The 26,489-nt window shown below is 42.1% G+C and overlaps 2 protein-coding genes across 6 annotated transcripts in view; one reads left to right on the top strand and one right to left on the bottom strand.

Moving 5' to 3' along the window:
* Positions 1-7,195, bottom strand: part of lamc2 (laminin, gamma 2) — a 35,794-nt gene extending 28,599 nt beyond the window's left edge. The window contains exons 1-4 of one of the 5 annotated variants that reach the window (XM_044368422.1): positions 6,938-7,195; positions 6,143-6,279; positions 1,377-1,520; positions 172-269 (exon numbers count right to left, since the gene is read on the bottom strand). In XM_044368422.1, the coding sequence (XP_044224357.1) occupies positions 172-256 (85 nt within the window). In that variant the 5' untranslated portion in view covers positions 257-269; positions 1,377-1,520; positions 6,143-6,279; positions 6,938-7,195. The remainder of the gene's footprint in view (positions 1-171; positions 270-1,376; positions 1,521-6,142; positions 6,280-6,937) is intronic. The other 4 variants (XM_044368423.1, XM_044368424.1, XM_044368426.1 and 1 more) reach the window with 4 other exon arrangements.
* On the top strand, positions 3,074-26,489 carry dhx9 (DEAH (Asp-Glu-Ala-His) box helicase 9). Its single transcript, XM_044368415.1, has 28 exons — positions 3,074-3,472; positions 5,014-5,174; positions 5,291-5,431; positions 6,162-6,288; positions 7,532-7,680; positions 7,832-7,980; positions 10,548-10,594; positions 12,190-12,326; positions 12,444-12,533; positions 13,156-13,317; positions 14,457-14,534; positions 14,626-14,817; positions 15,249-15,390; positions 17,050-17,132; positions 17,235-17,391; positions 18,063-18,160; positions 18,244-18,457; positions 18,779-18,873; positions 19,437-19,510; positions 19,585-19,737; positions 21,055-21,215; positions 21,892-22,003; positions 22,107-22,268; positions 23,023-23,150; positions 23,252-23,481; positions 23,692-23,807; positions 23,893-24,093; positions 25,793-26,489. Exons 2-28 carry the CDS (start codon positions 5,064-5,066, stop codon positions 26,121-26,123), a joined length of 3,840 nt encoding a protein of 1,279 aa, XP_044224350.1. The 5' UTR covers positions 3,074-3,472; positions 5,014-5,063; the 3' UTR covers positions 26,124-26,489.

Genomic DNA, 26,489 nt, shown 5'->3' with positions numbered 1-26,489 from the left:
AGTAGAAAGTACAATATTCCCCTCTGAAATAAAGAAGCATCACATGGAAATACTCAAATAAAGTACAAATACCTGAACTTCACAGTAATCTGAGATACATTTGTGAGCAGATGTTCAAAGATGCTGAATGTGAGATAAAAACAAGAGAAAATGTAAATTAAAGACACCTACGGTTATAAAAAAAAGCCGCCTGGACGGCACAAGCAGCAACCAAAACCCCGAAGAGTGAAATCCAGCTGCTGCTGCTGATGTTCATGTCGTGTTGAATCCTAAAAATCAGATAAATGTCAAATCTCCTCAAAAGCTGCGACAAAAATACTCATCCAGCTCCTCGAACCGTCGGCTTTTAACTCCTCTCCTGCTGCAGGTCTGAACATGCTGCACATACTGGCACACACTTACTCACATGTGATTCACACACACACACACACACTCAGAGGATATGACGGCTGCAGTGTGTGTGTGTGTGTGTGTGTGTGTTGGGACAGTCTGGGGCGTTGTTCTGGACGTTTACTGGGACTCTTCCAGCGTATTTACATTTTTATGACACAAAGAACGTTTCACAAGACTGAAATTTAAAAAAAAAAAAAAAATCATATTTCTGAGAGCCGCTTTGTTCCAGAAATGGAAGAAATGACACTTCAGCATCTGGTTTTAGAAATGTCTGAATGCTGCTGAGTGTTAAACAGGCTGAATCATGAGTTTGATCAAACATTATAGAGGCTATAGAGCATTATTCATCTTTATCTGGTGGTATAAAGACGGCTGAAGTGCTCTGAGCCAAAAGCAGCTCAGTAAAAGTGATGAAACGGATTTTTTTTTATCCACCAATAAACACGTCAAAGAACAAAGTGCAACATCTGTTTAAAACATACAGAGAATAATCCAGGTAGCAGTAACTTATAATAAAAGTCATTATTAATATCTATACAATATGATCAATCGTATTAACATATCATACTATTCTCTTATTAGTCTCACTAGTATTTATAAAACAAATCCTCTAAGATGAGATGTGTTAATCATTGACACTCACAGGTGTATCTTTGGACTTTGGACAGAACCATGCTAGCAGTTTCCATCTGTTTCCAGTCTTTATGCTAAGCTAAGCTAAGCTAAGCTAACCACGCACCGCCTCCAGACAGCAGACTGAACGTCTCAGTCTCAGAGAAACAAACAGAAAGGTGAACTATTCTTTCCTACCTGGCAAAACTATCGCAACTCAAGGTCCACTTTCACACTTGTTCTAGAGCTTTCAACCATGTCACATGGTCCTCAATAGCAGATTGATTTTGCCCAGTTATTATGGAAGTGTAACTGCATGATGGAAGGACTTCATGCAACAATAAGAGACTGTTGAACTATTCCTTTCACACCTGGCAAAATAATCTCAACTCAAGGTCCACTTTCTCCTTTGTTCTGGGGCTTTTGTCATATCCCATGGTCTTCATCAGCAGATTAGGTTCACTCGGTTGTCACAGATGAGATTGTTTGGTCGACTTCAGCTCAATATTCTGGAGCTGCAATGATTAGTTGATAAACAGACGATCAATCAGCCTGGATAATTATTATAATGTGATAATTGATTAATCATTGAAGTAACTAAGCCAAACAATCTCTTGCTTAAGGTTCTCAAACGTGTAAATATGCTGCTTTTCTGTGTCTTAATATGGTAGTTAATTGAATATTTTGGGGTTTGATGATGTCACTTTGAGCTCTACAGGAAACTGTGATTTTTAACTGTTTAACAGGTTTTCAACGCACATACACAACACTTGTTAGTAGATTAGTTCAGTGTTGGTTTGGGTCTAAACGTGACGTTTGATTATGGAATCTACTTGAGCTGTTAATTTACTGTATTTGGAAAATACCTAACGACCAAACACCTGAATACTCAGATGATGTGTAAATCACAGCCCCGCAGGTCTGATGTTTTTTTCTTCCTGCTGTGGATTGTTTCCATTTGTAAACCATAACCTGAGGCTGCAGGTATGACAGAGCAGCCAGACACACCCTGAACCTCAGACACACAATCACTCACACTTACTCACACACACACACACACACACACACCATGATCCATCACACACACCCAGCCAGTACCTGGATACACTCACAAACACTTTCCCCACTGCTGACCTGCTGAAATACACCGCTGCAGGCCTAGACACACACACACACACACACACACACAGCCACGCCCCAGCTGTTCGTGTTAGCTTTTTCAACACCACACCTTGAACACACACACCTTATCAACACTTAAGCCACACGCTGCCTTACTCAGCACTGAGTTTACTTTATAGCTTTACAACTGACAATCAGTGAAACATCTCAACTATTTTTGTGGATTACTGTGATTTTTTTTTCTTTTTTCCAACAATTCATGTTCCTCAGTGGCAGCGATGGAGGAAGTACTCAGATCCTTTACTGCAGTAAAAGTACCAACACAGCGAAGTAAAAATACTCATCAGTGTAACTACTTTATATACAGTTAGCTAGTTTAGTCCAGTGGTTCCCAACCTAGGGGTCGGGGCCCCTCCAAAGGGTCAGCAGATAAATCTGAGGGGTGGTGAGATGATTAATGGGAGAGGAAAGAAGAAAAAACAAAGTTCTGATACACAAATCTGTTTTCAGTTTTTGGACTTTTTCTCTAATCTTTGATTTTTGCTGAAATATTGGATCATTTGAACATTTATTGAAATGAAAGCATGTGAGAAGTTTAGAGGGAAAAATCACTATTTGGTGGAGCTGTTAACAACTCATAGACATGTGAAATGTGACCCCGACTACACACTGCTTTTTGTAAGACGTCAAAAGACAAAAAGGTTGGAAACCACTGGTTTCATCTTTAACAATGTGTTGTATTTTAAAAGCTTGTTATATTATCCATTGTGTCAAATCTTCATCTGAAAAGTAACTAAAGCTGTCAAATAAATGTAGTGGAGTAGAAAGTACAATATTTCCCTCTGAAATGTAGAAAGTAGCATCACATGGAAATACTCAAGTAAAGTACAAGTACCTCAAAACTGTAGTAAATGCAGTACTTGAATAAATGTGCTTAGTTAATTTCCAGCACTGGCAAAATATTACTGAAAACAGGCAACGACCCAAACAAGAAGGCTCGTTCATCCTCCGGTCCAGCTGACGGCGCTGCAGCAACAATAAACCGGGTCTCTAACCGGCAGTGAACCCGGTAACAGCAGCAGCGAACTACGCGACGGCAAATTATTTTTCCTAGGACGGCGAAGTTGTGACCCGCCCTACTCTTCCTCTGATTGGCTACTACTCGTTGCCTTCGTTGGTTGGATTGGTTAGAATTAGGGTAAGAATATCAGGGTAAGCCAATCAGAGGCAGAGTAGGGCGGGTCATGTCTTCGCCATCCTAGGAATTTGCAGGAAAATATTTTGGCACACGGGTCATGCTCCGCTGCTGAAGTCTGGAGCAACTTTTTGCTTAACTGGTCTGATTGTGAGTAATAAAATTACTGTTTATAATTATTACTAGTTAATTAAATTATATCTTTGGGTTACAGGTTGTCCTAATGCATCTCAAAAGTCGGCAGAGCCGGTAATTCAAACCTAGCTTACAAACGGCTAACGTTAGTTTAGCTGCAAACGTCCCGTTAATTCTTCCGTAAAAAGTGAAAAAAAAAACAATTTAACACGAATGTGTGAAGTTTAAACCGTCACTCCCGAGCTCCTGACGTCAATTATAGCTTATTTTGACCATTTTAAAAATGTCTTTTGAGAAATAGTGTTTCAGTTTGGTCGTGAGGAAATAAAAACCAGACTCTTTTCAAAAAACTCTGCAATTTAAACGGTTTTCAGCATCTGCAACGATACAGAAGTCTCTACATATACACAAGGTTTACTGCTAAATTAACCCCCTGCTTTATGCTCTGTCTGTCTGCATTTCTGTCCCGCATCCGAGAGAAGGTTTATATTGATTAATAAAAGCAATATATAGCTTATATATATATTATATTATATATATGCATATATAAGCAGTCGGGTTTGTTTTCTTGTTCAACAAACCAGATTTTTCGCTGATTTCTGGCTGGAGTTTGGTTTGAAAATTATCCTGTTTTGTGATTTCAGTTTGTCAGTCTTTGCTGTAAATTACGATGTTCGTTCAAAGTATTTTTTGTAATAATTGTTCACTAAGCTTCCATCATCAGACACATTTCAATATTGGTATGTTGTTGTTTTGTTCACTTTTGCTTTAAACTTGCAGTGACAGTAAATATTTAACCGGATGTGAGTCCTGTTGTTACTGTTGCGGCTGTAAAACGGTGAATTAATTGTTTTCAGCGTCACAACCCGCAAAATGACTCGTTTCACTATCAGAATTTGATCCATTCAGTCTGATAACATTTGGAAAGATTAGAAGATAAAAATATTTTATCTCTCAAGTTTTCCCATCTTCTGTATGTAACTGATTAGCCAGGAAGTATAGCCAATGCTAAGAAAGGAAAGATAGATACTTGTCCTTTATTGATCCCCCAAAAGGGAAACTACAACAGTCACCACATGCAGATACATATGACAAGAGGCAAAAAAAAGTTCAAACAAAGACAATCAAAGGCAGGATAGAACAGTGTGAGAGAGAGAGCACGGGACACATGGATGAGTAAACGCCACGGAGCGAATGAAGAGTACAAAAGACTTAATATCCAGCAGCAATAAATAATCACAAAGGCCTCTTCATACTCCCGCATGTCATTAAAAAGCTTCACCGCAGCGTCAGATTCAGCACAAAGGAGCTTCTCTGTGGTTCTGATGAACATGTGAGGATGAGCAACCGGCACTTAAAGAACCGTTCAATCCACTGAAGACATTATTGACGGGGTGTTGTTCTTATTTTAGAACAGTCCTCAACTCTGTTCTTGATAGAGGACAATGACGGAGCTGCTGCAGTGTCAACATACAGCATCTGTTAGGCCCCTAAAATGAGATGTGGCATTGATTTAGTTAATTAACTAACAAGAATCACTTCTGGACATTTTTCAGTGTGAAGGGTCTCCAGAGGAGGAATCCCCCCCCCCCCTCGTCTGTCCACCATGGCGGACATCAAGAACTTTCTTTACGCCTGGTGTGGAAAGAAGAAGCTGACTCCCAACTACGACATCCGAGCCGCAGGCAACAAAAACCGACAGAAGTTTATGTGTGAGGTGAGTAAATGTGGTTTCAGAAGGTCTCTCAGGTTGTCGTGTGTTATTTAATGTTTGCTGCTGATTGTTTCTGGTCTCAGCATTGTTTTCTAACCCTGACTTCTGCTCCGCTGCAGGTCCGTGTTGATACCTACAACTACATCGGAATGGGAAACTCCACCAACAAGAAGGACGCTCAGACCAACGCTGCCCGGGACTTTGTCAACTACCTGGTCCGTCTCGGGGAGATGAGCGCAGCAGAGGTCCCAGCAGTCGGGGTCAGCACATCAGTTTTACTTTTCTTTAAAAGTCGGGAGACTCAGCAGCCGCACACATCTCTGTTTACAGCTGCGTTGTTGCTAACTTCGGTGCTAACCCCTTCAGTTTTCCAGCAGTTGGAGAAACAACAGACTTCTCTTGGTCTTGACAAGCTGCAGCATTTATTAACTGACACACTGTAGTCTGTTCTGTACATTTACTGCCAGACTGACAACTTCCTGCGAACCTTTTCCTCTGCTCTGTTCACATTCACCACCACGTTTCTACCACTACGCACACATATTACGTACTGCCCTATTCCTTTAAAAGCAGCTACACTACCAAGAGTTTCCCAGGCGCTGCACAGAGGCTCACAGACGGTATTGATTTCTGAATGAATGGGTATTTGGCTTTATATTTTGGCATTAAAATTGTTTTTCTTTTTACAATTATAGAGGAAAACACTGACTTCTTCCACCACAGAAAGATGTTCGGTTTACTGTCATGTATGATGACGAAAAGCAGCAAATCATCACATCTGCAAAGCTGAAACCAGCAAATTTAGGAATTGTGCTTAGAAATGAATAAAATGATTAATCAAGTATCAAAAAGGTTGCGGGTTAATTGTCAATCAACTAATGACCTTCCCAACAGCTCAGCTACAACCCTGATGCTGCAATAACAAGCTATGTTTTGGCTTATTGATTGATTGAAGTCTACACAGACTGAACCTGAGTCTTCATCCACCAGGTGGGTTTTCCAGGAGGTGATCTACCTGACGGAGGAGGAAGACAAGATGGAGGAGGAAACAGCAGCTTTGGAAACCTCCCTCCCAGCGGTCCTCTGCCACCTCACCTTGTAGTGAAAACTGAGAAAGGTAACATCATCATCATCATCATCATCATCATCATCTCTGAGCCAGTTGACCAATCAGCTCAGCTGTCCGGTGCTCCGTTAGACTACATCAGGACCTGATCTGGTACTGTGACGCAGGGGGGCTGCAGTGTTGTTTGAGGTACCGGCGAGACAATGAAATATGATCCAAGAAATCAGATTAATGCATTTAAATATTTATCAGAAGCCAACACACAACGCAGAGTTTGTAAATCTCACATGAAGGATTTTACAAGTCTGGAAAGTTGAAAAATCCAGGTTACATTCCTGATGTCTGATTGGCCCAAAGATATTCAGTTTACTGTCACAGAGGACTGAAGAAACTAGAAAATATTCACATTTAAGAAGCTGGAATCAGAGAATTTTACCTCTTTTTTCCCCCTAAAACAATCAGTCGATTATCAAAATAGTTGCTGATTAATTATTAGGGCTGTGACGGGACAGAGTTCACAGTGAACTAACATTTCTCTGTTTAGCGTCTTCAGGCTAGGCTAACCTATTGTTGCTAACTTTGGAGCTAACCTCCCTCACTTTTCCAGCATTTGGGGAAACAACAGACGTGACTTTTTAGCATTTATTAACTGACACACTGTAGTCTGTACTGTACATTTACCGCCAGACTGACAACTTACCGTTAAGCTTTTCCTCTGCTCCGCTCGCGCCACCGTCACTTTCCCGCCGCTCTTTCCCGCTCGCTACGCAAACATACTAAGCGCTGTCCTATTCCTAAACGGAGTTACGCTCGCTACCGATATTTAGCGTTGTTTTTGACTAAAAAATATCTTTTGGCCTGGCGGGGGTTCATTGACATTATTACAGGAGAAACGTTGATTCAGTAAACGTTCAGTAACCGCTGAGTACAGTTAGACCCAGCAGGCTCCATCAGGTTGGGCGAGTTCAAAGTTGTGAAAACAACGGGGGTGTTTTGAATACACCCCCGTTGTTTTCACAGGTAATTTGTTAGTCTGTCCCCCCCGCCGCAGGAAATAATGGATTAATCCTGGAAAGCTGTTGATGTAGAACTTTTCTCCTTATGAAAATAACACGGAGATTATTCAACCAATGAGAATTTAGTCGACCAACTAATCGACCAGCAGACTACAGCCCTGTTAATTATCTGTCGATTGACTAATTAGATCTAGTTTACATTGTTTTAAAGACTTAAAGAACACAGTCCTAGTTATGTATCACAATAAACCAATAAAGATTCATGTCTGTGTTGTTAGAGGATGGCAGCTATGGGCCGGTTGCAGGATCGCCTGGGATGGGTTACTCAGGAGGAGGAGGAGGAGGAGGACCAGGAGGAGGTCAGTGGGAGCGAGGGGCCAACCTGAAGGAGTACTACGCCAAGAGAGACGAGCAGGAAGCTCAGGCGGTACGACACTTCACTTCACTTCACTTCACTTCACTTCACTTCTCACAGCTCTGAATAAGAAAAGAAAAGAATCTGTTCAAACCGTTTCTGTGTTTTAAACTAAACATCAGTGAATCTATCGGTTCTGGTTCTGATACTTTCCTCCCTGTAGACTCTGGAGTCGGAGGAGGTGGACCTGAACGCTAACCTGCACGGTAACTGGACGCTGGAGAACGCCAAAGCCCGTCTGAACCAGTTCTTCCAGAAGGAGAAAACCAGCGCTGAGTATAAATACAGCCAAGTGGGACCGGACCACAACAGGTCTGGATCAAGAGACCTGAAGGCTTCTAGACCAGCAGCTAATCACTCAAATCCACCCTGACCAGTTCCAGCGTGTTAGAAACATGTTACACAGCAGACCTGTGACCTGTGTCGGCTCAGCTGTGATTATTAAGGATTATAACTGTTATTTACATGTTGTTATTGATTATTTAGTCTATAAAATGTGTTTTGCGTTGAAGCTGCTCTCACACTGAGGGCGCCGGCTTTTACTTTCTGTATTTTGCACCCGTAAACAACATTTAGTGTGTGGTCAGGTTGGATTTGATGTTGAGTTTACTGCTGGTCTTCAGCCACAGATCCTTTATGTTCAGCTTTATATTCAGACGTTCTCTGTTTCTGGCAAAACACAGGAAGAGTTAAATGAAAATAAATCCAGTGGTTTCTACATGTCTGAGCACATGTAGTCCAAGTTATCGTATTATATTATCTAAAATATACAAGGCTTTTACCTGCAGAAACAGATTTGGCATTATATATATAACTGTTAAACCGTTTCTCAATTTCAGTCTCGAGACAAAAAACGAGTTTATAGACAAGTTAGTCGAGCTCCTCATGTAGCAGAAGTGGCTCTTTAAGTTCTTTTAAAAAGGAAAAAATGCAACAGTTTTTATTCATATGTTGTAATTTTTTCTTTTGCTCCATTGAGTTGATGACTGATGAAGTGTTATATGTCATTAAATCTAAGAGGACGGTGACGATGCAGGTTTTAAAACGGTTGAATTGAAGTAGAGACGCACACCGGCTGCGTCCCGATGACATCGATGTGTTTCAACCCTCCAGAGAAGCAGCTGGTTTCTCACATCTCAGACAAACCTACACGACGCAGCCGGTGTGTGCGTGTGTGCGTGTGCGTGTGCGTGTGTGTGTCGCTCGGTGTGTTCAGATGTTCCTGTATGTTTTTCTGCCGGACTGCTGTAAACCCAGAGACCTCCGGCGTGTGTCGGATACACCAGAGAGATCTCACTGTTTACTGACTGATTCTAACAAAGCAGATGTGAGAGCAGAGCAGAGGTCAGGTCAGGTCAGACGCACCAGCTGGATCCCGGTTCAAAGGTCACGCTTGAGATTCAACAGCATCAATAAATCGAAGGCACAAAGAACATTATTTCATAATATTAATTCATATTTTACCCTGAAAGTTTTCCTTGAATTTGAAATGAAGATACAAAATGTGCAAATAAGTATTTTTAGTTGTTTCAGTTACATGTTTTAACAAATATCTCCACAGATGGTTGTATTAATGTAGATGAGATTATTAAAGCTGATCACAACATCCAGTGTAGCATCACAGCTGTATAGAGATATTATAATTAATAATATTAACATGAAGGAATTAAGTCTATTCAATAACAAAACACAGCTGAATTTAGTCTACAATATATCCTCAACATCCTCAGCTCCCTAAAACTGCAAGTTACATTTCAATGAACATAAATCAATTGATTTACAGCCAAAAAAGTTACTGCAGATGAAATATTTTCAAGAACAACAAAGTTGCAGTAATAGTATAATTGTAGATGATGCATGATGTCTAACTGAGTGGACAGATGATTAATCATCATTTTCTCCCAACATAAAATCAATACTTGGAAATTTTAACAATCGTATTACTCCTTAGTTGTTAGTTGGTCTATGGTGAGTGATTAGTGTTACAAAGGCCGGCCAGTGGATGGCATCGATGGGACGACACACTAGAGTCCACTGTGTTGGCTGATGTGCAACTATACCATTAAAACCCCCATGCATATATAAGAAAACGGTGCACTGTAGTGACCACTATGCATGAAAGGGTTAATAATATTAATATATAATGGTTCAGTTGTTCTGACAAACCTTTAAGATTAAAATGAAAAACAGTTTTAAAGATTCATTAAAATTCTGCATCTGTTGGGAATCATTCATGAAATATTTATATATAAACAGATTTAATTTTAACTTGTTGTGTTCGAACAAACATTAACAGCTTTTGTCTAATTCATCAAATTGATCTTTCCCCACAATATTAATACATATAAACTAAAAATATGAAAGTATAAAAAGAGAATTTCAACATTTTTGAACTACTATAATTACAAAAATATCCCAATAAATAAATCTCTTGATAAGAGATGATTGACAGATGTTATGCTGAAGAAATCTCTTTAAATAAATAACCGATATTTAGCTGGTGCAGCGGGCAGGTGGTGAAGTTGGGAACGCCGCGGTGACGCCAGAACTCACAACCACACTGAAGGAAGACATGGGACAGCGTTTAGGCGCACTAAAGCTGTCCCATGGGTGCAGCTCAGGCCTCACAGAGGAGTCTGGTTGTGATTTCTGGTGTCACTGTTCCCACCGCAGGCAGCGAGCAGCCCGGGGGAGAAACCGGACTCTTACACCGTTGATTGGTGTTATTTAATCCCAAGTCTGGCAGAAAAACATACAGGCGCGGCAGTGAGAGCACCGCAGGTGAGTCCATGGCTTCACTCCTTCACTTTGACTCTCAGGTTTGACTCTCTGGAAGTAGAAACGAGTGAAGCTGTGATTGTGTGTGTTTGTGTCTGCAGGAGCTTCATAGCAGAGATGCAGCTGTTTGTCAAGCAGCTCGGCAGAAGTAAGAGAAATATTTCTTTCTAAATTCTCTTTTTTATATATTTTTTTTAAATCAGTTTTTAGGTTTAACAAACACAAACACACATTTTAACATTAACAGAAAGATACAGAAACATCCCAGCAACACACTGCAATATATAGATAAATGAAAAAATATATACATAATGTGAACAGGATTATGACAAGAATTAAATAAATACTACTGCTAAAAACATACTGATGTTATGACTCAGATCAGGAGTCAGATATCTGATCTCTGATGTCCACATGAGATGCTCAAAAAGATTTTCTGAAACATGATTTAACAGATGAAACATAGAAGACGATGTGAACTGTTTAGCAGTAACATCTGGGATCACACAGTGAACCTTCTTCCTAAATTTCTGGATGTGATCACATGACAACAGGTGGATAAACGTGTCTTTATGAGTTTAGAGCTGTCGGGGAACTTTAAAGCTATAATATGTAATTATTCCACATTAAAACATGTAAAAACAACTAGACCTATGTTATATATGTTGTTGAGTTGTGTACTTACATTATCTCAAATGTTTCCAACAATGTTCAAACCCAGAGAAATCTGTAATTTAATCAAAGTAACGAACCGTTTCATTTGGTCGCCTGTCGATGGCGTCATACCTCCTCTACCAAAGAGTAAACACGCACCAGATGCATACGGCGGCGCTGTGTTTGTCCGCTACAATGGCGTCTACCAAAGAGTAACTTACACACATACAAGATAATACATCGGCGTTGTGGTTGTTCCACACAAACTGTTATAAATGGACTTTTATTCAGTTTTAAGACACATTTTCATGATAAATTTAGGTGGTTTTTAACTATATCTTTTAGCCGGAAGAAGGATTTTAGTCATTGGACGTCTGGATCTTAAGTTATCAGAGAAATAAACTGGACAAACGTTAGCAGCAGCTCAGCTAACAGCCCCTCCAGGAAGTCCGGTGGTCACCAAACATCGTCAGAGAAATATTGATTTTTTTAGGTAAAACGGCTTTAATTAATATTTTAAGGATTTTAATCTCCGGGTCCGTTTGTTCTGGAGAGGAGGAGACCTCTGCAGGTAAAAACATCCTGAATGATGAACACTGGAGTAATCCTATCCCGCTGAAGCTGCTTATTTAACAACGAAGACAACAACTCCCATGATCCCTTGCTACCTCACACCGTCATCACACTCCGTCTGTTGTTATTGTTTCGATTGAGACGCCTAGCGGCTGAAATTACATGTTGTGCGTTTAAATGGAGGCAAATAGATGTAAAATCAGTCACATGACAACATTCCTGAACTAAATGTTACCCTCAGATGTTTCTTTCTAAATTCTTAATGTTTTATTTTACAGGAAAGGTGTTTGAGCTCTGTTCATGTTCGAAATATAACACTAGTAAAACATTTCTGATGAAATATGTTTAAAAGAGGAAGACGTGCAGCTGTTACTTTAATCTAAATGAATCGCTAAAAAGCAAACATGTCGGTAGTTCATTTAAAACAGCACTTAAAGGGAATCTTGCTGTTTTCTATAAGTTGCTAATCGTCACTGACTGACTGGATCCCGTCATGTTGCTCCGTGTTCTCTGCAGGGGTCACAGGTCGAGAGCACGGCTCCAACAAGAAGCTGGCGGCTCAGTCGTGCGCTCTGTCTCTGGTCCGGCAGCTTTACCACCTGGGAGTCATTGAGGCGTACTCCGGAATCACCAAGAAGAAGGAAGGAGAAACTGTACGCCGACACCAAACCCTCACTGTTATATAACACTTACTAACAGATCTGATGCATTAAACAAAGTCGGGTTTAATCAGAAAGTCGAGAATCTTTAACGGGATGTTTTGTGTCCAGCTGGAGGCGTTCGATGTCAACGTGTGTCCAGACCTGCAGCAGAAGCTCTCCAGCGTCGTCCAGGAGCTCGGAGTCACCGTCCCCCCACCTGTGAGTCACCTGACCGCTGACCTGACGCTGCTCTATTACAGCTGGAACATACGTTATAGCTCCACAGTCTGATCTGTCAGTGTGTAATGTGTTGGTGATGAACCTACAGAGAATTATCAGAGACTCTGCAGCTCCTCTCGGCTTTACGGAGCTTTATAGTGAGTTTCAGCTCATTGTTTATCTGTCCGGCTGCAACTTTTACCGTTCTGGTTCACTCTCAGTGCTCTCATAGCGTCGTTTACAGAGAAAAAGCTGTAAAAAGCAGCTGTACACTACCTGCTCAGCACCAAACAGACACAGTTAGCTGTAGACTAGCTGCTGAACATAGTGGAGCATTTAGCAGCTAAAGAGCCAGATATTTCCCTCAGGAGTTGGTAGAGAGTAAAAACAGAGCTAAAAGAGAGTGAATATTGGACTCACATTCACCAGGTGGACAGAAACACGACTCCACATGAATGATAATGTTGCTCCGTAACTGCTGGATGTGGAAATAAGCAACTGTTTGCTAACAAGTTCAACATATCAACTTAAAAGCTGATGATGTGTCAGAGATGTGTTCACTACATGTCTCTGATATAAACTAGTGGACAAACAGTGACGTGTTTTGTCTCGTCCTGTCCAGCCTGCAGACTCCAGCAGCTCGGTGTCTCTGATTCAAGGGAAGATAGCGACGTTCGAGCCGTCGCAGCGTCAGAGCGGAGCCGGCGTCATCCCCTGGTCGCCTCCTCAGGTCAACTGGAACCCCTGGACCAGCAGCAACATCGACGAGGGACCGCTGGCCTTCGTGAGTCTTTAACTGAAAAACCATCATCTTTACTAGTGAAACATCAGTTTAGGGCTGAAACTAACAATTATTTTCATTATCAATTAATCTGCAGATTATTTCCTCAATTAATCAATCAGTTATTTTGTCTAAGAAATGTTAGAAAATAGTGAAAAATCCTAGATGATATGTTTAGTTTGTTTATTTATAAAGCCAACAATTTACTATTAAACATAGCAAAGAAAAACGTGGCTGCAAATTGGTTGCAGTCTGCACCTTCACCACTAGATGTCAGTAAGTTGCAATGCCAAATCACCCTCACAATGTAAACCAATGGGGAGGCAATCTATGGGCATGAACTTTGTGTCAAACAGAGGCTTCTGACGTCTAAACTATAAGTCAGACCACTTTCAAACCTGCATCAATGGATTCGCCACGAAATTTCCTACTAAAATATGATTTTTAATGTAAGATTTGGCCAAAGTCATGGGATTTATGAGGATATTTCACAAGAAGCGTACTCTAAAATCCTCCTCTCCAACTGCTCCTGGTGATGTCACTCCCTCAGTGCTGTGAAACATTCCGCAATACACACTCATTATAAAATCACAGGAGGAGCAAGAAAAGACTTTAAAACTCACACTCTAATATCTCAAAAACAATAAAAGATAGAAAACACATGTAAATTCAAGATTTGTAGGTCAAAGTCTCGTGACTCATTTAAAGTTCAAATGAAGTTTGTATCTAAAACTATGTGGAAGCAGTAAATGTTCAAAAAGGTGTGGGTTCACTCACACTCTCCATTCAAATATATGAGTATTTCTCTGCTGTCTAAAAATAGACTTGATGAAAATTAGGAAATTAATTTGTTTTACACACAAACTCATCAAGAGTTTTCAATTTACTAATTGAAATTCAAGTGACTGGGCCCAAAACTTGCATGATTTTGATGACACAGGTGTGACAGACATGTCTCACCCTGCAGAAAATTCTCATCCTGTCAATCAAACTTTCAAAATAAAAGCACACCACACTTGTAAGAAATATCCCTCATTTTTAAAAAGCAAAATGATCTGACGGGCCAGGGTGCGAGGTCCCGACCAACGCTGCTTGCAGCTTTAATATTTATATTAATATTGATATTTTATTCCTCCCTCCAGTGCACTCCGGAGCAGATCAGCGGCGACCTGCATGATGAGCTGATGTACCAGCTGGATCACGACGACAACCTGCAGAAGGTCAGTCTGGTTTCTCCTCTGCTGCTTTACTTTAGAGGCGAACCGCCAGATATCAGCAGGCAGAAAAACAGAAACGTTTGTTGTCGTTCAGATGCTGTCGGACCGCGACCAGCTGCCCGTCAAACAGTTCGAGGAGGAGATCATGGCGGCGGTCGACAAAAACCCCGTGGTGATCATCAGAGGAGCGACGGGCTGCGGGAAAACCACTCAGGTGCCGCAGTACATCCTGGACCGCTTCATCAAGGGGGGCCAAGCGTCCGACTGCAACATCGTGGTTACCCAGGTAACGCTCAGCATCCGACTCTGAGGTTCCAGTTTATACAGCAGAGAAGAGTCAAGAAGTGCAGGTTAAAATACATGACGAGAACTCAACTTCAATCTGATTTTAAAGCCTTTTATTATATTTATATATATATATATACGGATTTATATACATATATTCAATTTTAATGTTGATATTATCTCTCAGTCTTAGTAATAAAGTCATTCTAAGCCACTTAAAGGTTGCAGGTCACACTTACTGCTCTTAAATCCGTCCTCATGTTTTCAAACTCTTATCTTTGTAGAGCTTTAAGACATTTCAGCGTTCGGAGGTTTGATGGATGTAAATGATAGAAAGATGAATAACTGTGTTCACATTCGGTCATAATGTCTTTGAAACATGAACAGCTGATTCACAGCTGTGTGTTTTCCGGTGGTTTTTCTCTTCTTCAGCCCAGACGGATCAGCGCCGTGTCCGTAGCGGAGCGAGTCGCCCTCGAGAGAGGAGAGGATCTGGGGAAGAGCTGCGGCTACAGTGTCCGTTTTGAGTCCATCCTTCCTCGTCCTCACGGCAGCATCCTCTTCTGCACCGTCGGTACGTAAACAAGATGTTACTTCAACACCTGCTGAGTCTTCTGCAGCTCCAGTAACTCAGCGCTGTGTTCAACCTGCACCGTAGAAACAACGACCAGACTGTCAAAACTCACAGCAACACGTAGTCCTGTAACTTCAGCACTTTGTAAGTTACTCTGTGATTTAAAACGTACGTACAGAGTGCTGAGGACACAGATGGAGCTCAATAAAACCTACAGTAGTTTGATTTAAACTGTTTTAGGAGCCACACAGTTATTGAACCAATCAAAAGGTTCAGCTGGTGGATCGCTGTCACCGCACAACGTAAATAAAACATTTTGTTTGTACCAAACAGAATATTTTAAGTAAGATAAAGTTGATAGGGATACACGATATTATCGGCACGTCATCGGTGTCGGCCATTTCTGCTGATTATGAGAGGCCGATATGTCGCCATCTCCTCCGCCGCCTGACTGTGCTTCCCTTGATGGACTGTTTCACCCTGACGGTCCCGGTGTTTCCTCTGCTGGCTGCACTTCACTCAGCCGCCCGTCAGACCTGCTGCTGCTTCCCACTTTAACCTGAATAACAAACTGGGGCTCGGTGCTCCACATAGAGAGCCGGGGCTAACGTTAGCTGGGAAGCTAGCGACGGCTAGCTGGCTTTGCTTCCCTCCGGTCATGCTGCGGCTAACGCTCCGCTAGCCTCCCAGCTAACTTTAGCTCCGGCTCTCCATGTGGATCCAACTGGACCACCAGGCCCGGTTTGTTATTCAGGTTAATGTGGGAAGAAGCAGCTGGTCTGACGGGCGGCTGAGTGAAGTGGAGTCTGCGGAGGAAACACCAGGACTGTCAGGGAGAAACAGTCCATCGAGGAGCTGCAGTGTTCGGCTGCACAGATAGGAAACATCTCGGCTGACAGGATGTACCACTCTGTCTTTTGTTTTTTAAAGGCGGTTAACAACCAGCGTATTCGGTGCATTAGCGCCACCTTCTGCTCCGGAGTGTGGACCAGAGATTAAATCCTGCACATTAATCCTGTCTGTCTATTCATTCAGGTTCATTAAAGTTTTAATGCTGAGCTCCTGAACTCCAGTCTTCCTCAGTTCTTCCTTCATATATTGTCTTTCTTGATCATACTTAGTACAATCTATGCTTGCAGGCATAATAGTCTCCTCAGCCAGCTGGAAAAAATATGTGTATATATCAGCAATCGGCCACAATGAGTTGGAGATATCTGCATATCAGATATCAGCAAAAAATCCAATATCGTGCATCCCTAACAATTGATGAACGCTACAAATGTTCTTAAATCACTCTTACATGCATCTTAAGAACAGATCTGTTAGTACGAGACTGAAAACAGTCAAATTCTCACAATCTGACGGCTGCTATGACAACAAACTGACCAATCAGAATATGACATGAAATAATTCAGAGAACACTGGCAGACATGACGTTTCATAAGTACTGTTTTTGTGTAAAGTTTAGGAGGAAAAACAAAAAACGCACAAACCATCCGTTAGATAGATCATTCAGATTTTATTAAACACCTCCTGCACAGTGTGACGTGTGATAAACTGACATGATAGTCAGTCTTAAGGAGCCTTTAGTGTGTACAGAGAGATGTAATCAGCAGGACATGCTCTCAGTGTTGGTGATGACTGAGGTGTGTGTTTCAGGTGTGCTGCTGCGGAAGCTGGAAGCAGGAATCAGAGGCATCAGTCACGTTATTGTTGATGAGATCCACGAGAGAGACATCAACGTGAGTTTCATTTATTATCTCAAAACACACAGATTCTACCAACTTCTGTACGTTTGACCCCGTGTGTGTGTGTGTGTGTGTGTGTGTGTGTGTGTGTGTTAGACGGACTTCCTCATGGTGGTCCTCAGAGACGTGGTTCAGACTTACCCAGACGTCCGCATCATCCTAATGTCCGCCACCATCGACACCACCATGTTCAGAGAGTATTTCTTCAACTGTCCAATCATCGAGGTGTTCGGACGCACCTTCTCTGTTCAAGGTACCTCCGACCTCGCTGACTGTCTCAAACAGTCACAGCATGAGGATCATTCTGCAAAACTTCTTATCAGTTTGAGACTAAACAGGTCATGAAACTGCATAATCATGTCTGGTTTAAATAGTTGTTTTTGTTAGTTTTGGACTTCTGAGAAGCAGAAGTCAGTTTGCTGATTTAGACTCTCAACTTATTCTGCATTTCATCAGTTTTAAACCGAACATGAGAGAAACTGTATTTATCACTTCAGTTTGTTTATATAATAATAACATTTTATTTATATAGCATGTTTCATACAAAACATAAAAAGACAGATGCAAGAAATAGGAAATTTGAAAAAGTAACGATTTTACAGAAAAAGACAAATCAAAGAGATTTAAAAATGAATAAAAATAGTAAAAATTAAAATAAATGTTTCTAGGTAAAAGTAAGAATATTGACTGAATATGTAGAGAACAGACGTTGATGAGTGGTTCTTCATCTTCCACCTCCTTATTTAACAGGTGCATAAATATGCCAGGAATATAAAATATAAAGAGGAAAACATTTGTTAAGAAATTACATTTTATCGCAATTAATTATTTCCAAACAGACAATGAACTGTGAACTGGGACGTCTGTCTTTCCTCTGCGATCACTGCTGCATCTTTGCACTAAAACAACATGTTGCCGTTGCAGAGTATTTCCTGGAGGATTGTATCCAGATGACCAACTTTGTCCCTCCGCCGATGGACCGCAAGAAGAAAGACAAAGACGAGGAAGGAGGAGACGACGACGTAAGGAACCTCAAACGTCTGCTGTCGTAATGTTTCCGCAGCTGCGGGATTGAAAAACGAGCTGAACCGTTTTTTCTCTGCAGACCAACTGTAACGTGATCTGTGGAGCGGAGTACACGGCGGAGACGAAGCGCTCCATGGCTCAGATCAACGAGAAGGAGATGTCCTTCGAGCTGGTGGAGGCTCTCCTCAAGTACATCGAGACGCTGCAGGTGATCGGCGCCGTGCTGGTCTTCCTGCCCGGCTGGAACCTGATCTACTCCATGCAGAGACACCTGGAGACCAACCCTCACTTCTGTACGTAACGCTTTGAAACGTACAGTATGAGGCTGAGAGAGCTTCCAGATACATTGTGTTTGCTGTTAAAGGATTCATATAATATAACAGAGGAGGGACGTGCTGGTTTATTGGCCATTGATCACATTGGATTTATCAAACTGAACCGTGAACTGTTTACTGCAGAGGTCCAGCTCACTGTCATCACTTGGCTTTTGACTGTTAATTGTCCTGCTGAACCAAACTGAGACAGACAAGTTACTAAAACACAAGCGTAGCAAGAAAAGTGTGTGTATGCATGTATATATATGTCTAAAAAAAAATACATTTTTTTGTTTCCAGCAAGTAACCGGTACCGGATTCTGCCGCTGCACTCGCAGATCCCCCGAGAGGAGCAGAGGATGGTGTTTGAACCAGTTCCAGATGACGTCAGGAAGGTCAGAGACGCTGCAGGACAGAAATATGTTGTTTGATTGGAATCAGAGGTCTTAACACTCTCAGACAGGGATTTAGGTTTTATGGCATTTGTGCAACAGCTGTTCATTTTAGATGCAGTAATGTGACGTCATGACAAGAGGACAAGATTTACATACCTCACAATATGATAGTTTGGTGGTTTTTGGAGCAACAAATCTGCTTTGTGTGAGATAGAAGAAGACTAGCAGAAGTCAAATCTGCATTGAAAATCCTTCAGAGAGGAAAAGAGAAACTGACACAAATGTTCTGCCACCAAACGTCTGTTTTTGAATAAATTAATAAACCAACAAGCATCCTTTCAGTTTTCTATGGATAAAATTCAGTTTCATTCAAGTACAAGAATCTGTTTTTATTCACGTCACAGCAGAGACATGTTGTCTTTTTTTTTTTCAGCTATTTCTTGTTGCTTAACAAAGATATGTTTGATATTTGAGAGGTGGCCTTAAAAACTCCATCATCAGTTGGACTGTAGTTATTGTTAAGATGTTGTGTGTCGTGTTTCACCCGCGTCCTGATGTTTCAGGTGATCCTGTCAACCAACATCGCAGAGACGAGCATCACCATCAACGATGTCGTTTACGTCATCGACTCCTGCAAGTAAGTCAGAGCAGCTGAGTGATATGTGAACAGCAGATTAAACAACAGTAAATGACCCGACGGTGTCCCGACAGGCAGAAGGTGAAGCTTTTCACCTCTCACAACAACATGACCAACTACGCCACCGTCTGGGCCTCCAAGACCAACCTGGAGCAGAGGAAAGGTCGAGCCGGCCGAGTCCGACCCGGATTCTGCTTCCACCTCTGCAGCCATGCACGATTCGAGAGGTAAGACGCCCTAAAACCCCCCCCCAAAACCCCCCAACACCTCCAGAAACCCTCCAGACAGCTCTGGAAACTAGGCTTTGGTGTTATCAAGGTATTACAGTATACCAGGTTATTTAGAAATCCCAAAGGTATGATTTTCAATACCATCAAAAATACAGATGCTCCTCTAGATGATTCCATGTTCATAAGATCAGATATTCTTTTTGAATGGATAAAGTACCAGTGTAAAACTGACTTCTACAAAGTGTTGCATTATGGGTTGTTTGTAGCCTTAATGTTGCTAGGCTAGTGAGTGTCTTAAAGTCTGTTTATAGTCAGTCAGCCCTGAAAGTGTTTGGTTAGTCCTTCCTGAAGGCTCGTGTAACGTGTTTTTCTGCCACGGAGGAAAGGAGTCAAAGCGTCTTCTGACTTCTCTACTGTAGAAACGGAATATGTCAAGCTGCCAAATACCACTGTGACAGATAATAAGCAGCTCAAAAAGACAAACAGGCAGTCGTAAAAATACTAACAGCCAGAGAAAATACTTTCTGACCGCTTCCAAGGACCTGGCAGGAGAGTAAATTCAAAAAGTATTTTTCCCAAAAACAGCTGTTGGAAAAGGAGGGGTCATCTTCTAATCAGGGTCGACTTATATTCGGGCCAATACGGTACTTAGGAACCAGTTATGGTGATTATTGCACCAGTTTGAATGGCTTCACCAATTTGTGCAGTAAGGAAAAAATTAATACCGCAGCAGCTCTATTAGACACATAGCACTGTAGGCTAGACAGTGTCATACATGCTACGACGACTTCTGTCACCAGCAGCTCAGCTTTCACATTGTCTACTCAAATACTGTCATATACCACATAACCCAGTGAAATGTCAGGAAGGTATGAAAAATAGAAACCCTCCCGACACCTCCAGAAACCCTCCCGACACCTCCAGAAACCCTCCCGACACCTCCAGAAAACCTCCCGACATCTCCAGAAACCCTCCCGACACTTCCAGAAACCCTCCCGGCACCTCCAGAAACCCTCCCGACACCTCCAGAAACCCTCCCGACACCTCCAGAAACCCTCCCGACACCTCCAGAAACCCTCCCGACACTTCCAGAAACCCTCCCGGCACCTCCAGAAACCCTCCCGACACCTCCAGAAACCCTCCCGACATCTCCAGAACCCCTCCCGACACCTCCAGAAACCCTCCCGACACTTCCAGAAACCCTCCCGGCACCTCCAGAAACCCTCCCGACACCTCCAGAAACCCTCCCGACATCTCCTCTGTTGATCAGTGATCACGTGTGTGTTTGTTTTTGTTTGTGTCGTATCGCTGCAGGCTGGAGACTCATATGACTCCGGAGATCTTCAGGACGCCGCTGCATGAAGTTGCTCTGAGCATCAAACTGCTGAGACTCGGAGGCATCGGACACTTCCTGTCCAAGGCCATCGAGCCGCCACCGCTGGACGCTGTTATCGAGGCCGAACACACTCTGAAAGGTACAACACATACACACTGCTGCCAAGTACTCGTTAGAGCACCACATGTGAATTCATCCGCTGCTGAAAATAGTCCCCAAAAATTTCCTCCTGTATGTTTGTTAACGACTACAGTGAGCAGCTGTTTTAGGAAATAAGTCTTCAGTAGGAACCAACGAGCTCGGAGCCACAGAGTTTTATTGAGAGACGGAGTGACACGTTGGTTTGAGGCTGCATGAGATTTAATGACAATAAGAAAAATATAGAATAAAACCAGATTTATATTTTAAGAACCTTCAGAACTGAAACAATTAGTTAACAGAAAAATAACCAGCAATTGTTTTGATAATTGTAAAACTGTTGAAGTATTTTTTTATGCACAAATGCCACATTTCAGATCAAATTTCATCTTTTCAGTTTTGAGGATCTGCTGCTTTCTTTATCTTATGTGATAATAAACTGAATATCTTGGTGTTTTGCACTGATGGACGGCATTTTTTTTACTATTTTCTAATATTTTATAGATCAAACAATTGATATATTAATCATAAAAATAATGGTCGCTCTACACTGGTGGAAAATTGTGCTTGTGTTGTGTTTATAATGGTCAGAAATGTTCTAAATGAAGCATGACATCACATCAAACTGTTTACAGCTGCAGTTTAATGTTTAGTGTGTGTGTGTGTGTGTTGATCAGAGCTGGATGCTCTGGACTCCAACGATGAGCTGACTCCTCTGGGACGGATTCTGGCTCGGCTGCCCATCGAGCCTCGGCTGGGGAAGATGATGATCATGGGCTGCATCTTCCAGTCAGTTCTCCTTCACCTCACTTCACTGCTCTGATCAATCAGCTGACGTCCTGTTTTACTCTGGACGACTTCGGGTTAATCGTATCTCTGTGTCGCCCTCTAGTGTCGGAGATGCGATGTGCACCATCTCGGCTGCCACTTGCTTCCAGGAGCCTTTCATCAGCGAGGGGAAGCGTCTCGGCTTCGTCCACAGAAACTTCGCCGGCAGCCGCTTCTCTGACCACGTGGCCCTGTTGTCCGTCTTCCAGGCGTGGGATGATGTCAGGTCGGTGTCAGAGGGAGCTTCAATAGTTACTGTTCGACTGGGGGATTAGTAGATTTTAGAGCTTAAATACTGACCATTAGAAGATCCCTTCATAATGCACTTACAATGGAAGTGATGGGGGACAAAAATGTATTCAAAAGTTTATCTGAAGCTAATATGAAGCTTCAAATCAAGTAGATATCTTTCAACGTTACAGTCTTTTTAGTGCCAAAGTTCCTCTTTTTGTTACTATACTTCCACCTGCAGCTCAACAGGGAAACACTGTCCGAGGAAACACAAAGAGGGAATTTGATGCTAAAAAGACTGTAAATGTGTCAGATATCCACTTGATATGACTAACTCAGACTGATGAAGCTGAATAGAAGCTTCACACAGACTTTTAAACGACTGTGTGGACACACTGTGGATTTCAGCCTCCATCACTTCCATTGAAAGCACATTTGAAGGATCTTTTAATATCCAGTATGAACAGGAGGAATGATTACAGCGAGGAAAACCTCTTTCACTGTTACTATGGACACCTGACTGCTGGTTTAACGCAGACTTGAACAATGGTGAACCGTCCTTTTAAGGCTCGGTGATTGGATTGACAGACCGACCAGCGTTTCTCTCTCTAAAGCCGCGTTTCCAACGTTTCTGTCACAAGTTTTTTACGTTTACGTTATTCACGTTGGCAGCAGGACTGAAATATTTGAACAGCAGCATGAACCCTCTCCGATTGTTTAACCTCATGTTGCTCCTCGTCTCTGTTCAGGGTTAACGGTGAGGAGGCAGAGAGTCGTTTCTGTGAACACAAACGTCTCAACATGTCAACTCTGAGGATGACCTGGGAGGCCAAAGTCCAGCTGAAGGAGATCCTGGTCAACGCTGGATTCCCTGAAGGTACCTGAACGCACCGCTGATTCACTCTGGACAAAGTAAACATCTTCCTGTTTTTAATAAAGAAATATCAAAACTGATCCTGCTCCTCCGTCCCCCTTCAGAGAGTCTGATGACTCAGATGTTCAACACGGTCGGACCGGACAACAACCTGGACGTGGTGGTTTCCCTGCTGACCTTCGGCTCGTACCCCAACGTCTGCTACCACAAAGAGAAGAGGAAGATCCTGACCACCGAAGGCCGCAACGCCCTCATCCACAAATCCTCCGTCAACTGCCCCTTCAGCAGCCACGACATGACGTACCCATCACCGTTCTTTGTCTTCAGCGAGAAGGTAAAAACTCACACCTGAATGACGACAGCCTGTCCGACCCTCTGACAGTTTTTACCTTCAACACTCAGACATTAACACAGGACAACAAAGTCCAGGTTTAGAGGGAAAAATACTTAAGTACTTGAGTAAATGTACTTAGTTACTTTCCAGCATGTATATTAATGTTGCAAGTCTTTAAAAGGTGTTGAGTGTTTGTTTATTGTGTTTCAGATTCGAACCAGAGCGATCTCAGCTAAAGGGATGACTCTGGTGAGTCCTCTGCAGCTGCTGCTGTTCGCCTGCAAGAAGGTCAACTCTAACGGAGAAATCGTGGAGCTCGACGACTGGTGAGGATCCACACAACATTCCCGTAGATCAATCTCAGATCTCTGCAGACTTTCAGCTCTTAATCGTTTTCATGAATGGTTGCAGGATCAAACTGAGGATTCCCCACGAGCTGGCGGGAGGCATCATGGTTCTGCGGGCCGGTCTGGAGGCTCTGGTGGTGGAGGTGACCAAAGACCCAGAATACATCCAACAGATGGATCAAACCAACCAACACCTGCTCAACCTCATCAGACAAATCTCCAAACCGTCAGCAGCTGGACTCAACATGATGGCCAACAACCAGAGGTGAAGCTTCAGCGTCCAAATGAGTCAAATCAAGTAGATATCTTTCAACGTTACAGTCTTTTTAGTGCCAAAGAGGATCTTTTAATATCCAGTATGAACAGGAGGAATGATCACAGCGAGGAAAACCTCTTTCACTGTTCATATGGACACCTGACTGCTGGTTTAAGTCACTGGAAAAATTGTGAACCTGTCCTTTAAGACCCAGCACAATTATATGTCTTTCTCCTGAATCTCTGACTTTTCTCTGTCAGGTTTGTTCGTACGAGTCGGATCTAACAAACTCTCTTAAACTCTTAGTAAATATCTGGTTTCAGCCTGATTTATGTCACCTGTTGATGAACGTTCCTGAGATTTCTTCATCAGCATCATCAACTCCCCTAAATGTCCATATAGAGCAGAGATAATACAAGTCTTAGATTGTCCATTTACAACAGTTTCACCACATCAAAGGTGCAGTCAGGCTGCATTACATGATCTCCAGAACTCTGTACATGAACAACATTTCTGTTTTAATGTGAGAAGTGACACCTTTGTGTCACCAAGTCTTTTAACTTTGGTGTAAAAAGTGCGATGTCCAAGTGTTCATTAGTGAGTTCTTCACTGCATTCATTCATTGTTGTTTGGTCCATAAAATGTCAGAAAAATGTTGATCAGTGTTTCCCAAAGATGTCCTCCTCAAATGTCTTGTTTTGTCCACAACTCAAAGACACTCAGTTTACTGTCAAAAGAAGAACCAGAAAATATTCACATTACAAAATAACTCAAAATGTTTAATCAATTATCAAAATAGCTGCTGATTAATTTAATAGTTTTAATTGTTTAATCAACCAATCGTTGCAGCTGTAGTTTCTAGTTTTGAACAAAACATTTGCCTTTTTCAACCGGAGGTCAAACATCCGACAACAACGTTTGTAGCGACTAGCTGGCAGCTGACAGGTGGTCTATTTCCATTTATTTAACTAGGAAAAAATTCTCTTTTTCAAGAGTGATATGACAATCAGACAGCATAACAAATAACAGTTGCAGACATTAAAAAAACAATTTACAAAGAAAATAAAGAATAAATTACAAAAAACTAAAATATTATACAACTATTAATTACAAGTCATCAACATCAGGGATCAAACATAGGAAATATGAATCAGTCAGAACATCTGCAGCCTGATGTTCCTGCCTCCAAGTCATTTAGAATCACTTTACTTAAGTAAAAAGGGCGTTAAAGTCTGCTGCTCCTGCTTGGCATCAGTTGGACTGGACCAACATCATACGTCCAGTGAGACCAGCTGAAGATTCAGGTCCAACTGATGCCAAGCAGAAGGAGCAGCAGACTTTAACACCCTTTTTCCCAGTTCAGTCCAGAGACAGATGATGGGAATAAGTCCTGGGAGTGAAGTCTATAACCTCCCAGACTTTACTGAAGCATGAAGATCTGTAGGTAAGAAGGAAGCAGACCAAGAATGGCCTTTATAATAAGAATATGCCAATGGTGAGGGCTCCATGGTAGACAGTATCCAGCATGTGTAGGCATTGTGAAGATGCATACATGTATGTAAGTCTCCTTTTGGCCTCGAAGGGGAAGCAGACTTAGATATAAGATGTGTTGGAACAACTTTTTTCTAGAAAGTATTTCAATTTAAACCAGAAGTTGAATCCGAGTGATTCAGAGCTCTTTTTTATGAACTGTCGTGTCTCTGCACAGGATGGGAGACGGTCCTCGACCCCCGAAGATGGGACGCTTTGACGGAGGAGGTGGAGGAGGCTACCAGGGAGGAGGAGGATATCGAGGAGGAGGTTACAGAGGTGGAGGATATGGAGGAGGGGGTGGAGGATACAGGGGAGGAGGAGGAGGAGGGTACAGAGGAGGTGGAGGTTACAGAGGAGGAGGAGGAGGATATAGAGGAGGAGGAGGAGGATACAGAGGTGGAGGTGGATACAGCGGAGGAGGAGGAGGATATGGAGGAAGAGGTTATAGAGGAGGTGGAGGAGGGTACCGAGGAGGAGGAGGAGGAGGGTACCGGGGAGGTTATTAACATGATGACATCATTCACAGTCACTCATTTATCCAAGTTCAACGGCACAAATTGTAGATTTTTTAGTTTTGAGGACTAAAGTTTGTAATCACGTCAAATATTTACGTGAACCTTCAGCATAAGTTGACAAGTGTAACTCTGGAAAAATCAAAATGGAAATCTAGATGGAAAATCTGGTTCTGTGTTTGCTGTTTTTTTCCAGAGAAACATTCAAAAGTTCTCCCAACACTTGATTTCTCTTCATGTTCTCTTCTTTCTTCTGTACTTGTTTCATCATTAGAGATGTGATGTTTCTCCTGTCAGTTTGTTTATTGATTGTAATGATTATTTTATTTGATGTTTTGTCTCCAATAAAACTTTCATATA

This window comes from Thunnus albacares, chromosome 12 (assembly GCF_914725855.1).
Source record: "Thunnus albacares chromosome 12, fThuAlb1.1, whole genome shotgun sequence".
In the NCBI taxonomy this organism is placed as follows: Eukaryota; Metazoa; Chordata; class Actinopteri; order Scombriformes; family Scombridae; genus Thunnus; species Thunnus albacares.
Note: the sequence above shows the minus strand (reverse complement) of the source record. Positions and strands in the feature narration are given on the sequence as shown.

Bases quoted from the DNA above. Each gene is read 5' to 3' on its own strand.
- dhx9 (XM_044368415.1), top strand. From the start codon at position 5,064: ATGGCGGACATCAAGAACTTTCTTTACGCCTGGTGTGGAAAGAAGAAG. The intron at 22,004-22,106 runs GTCAGTTCTCCT...GTCGCCCTCTAG, and splicing joins ATCATGGGCTGCATCTTCCA to TGTCGGAGATGCGATGTGCA. The intron at 22,269-23,022 runs GTCGGTGTCAGA...GTCTCTGTTCAG, and splicing joins CAGGCGTGGGATGATGTCAG to GGTTAACGGTGAGGAGGCAG.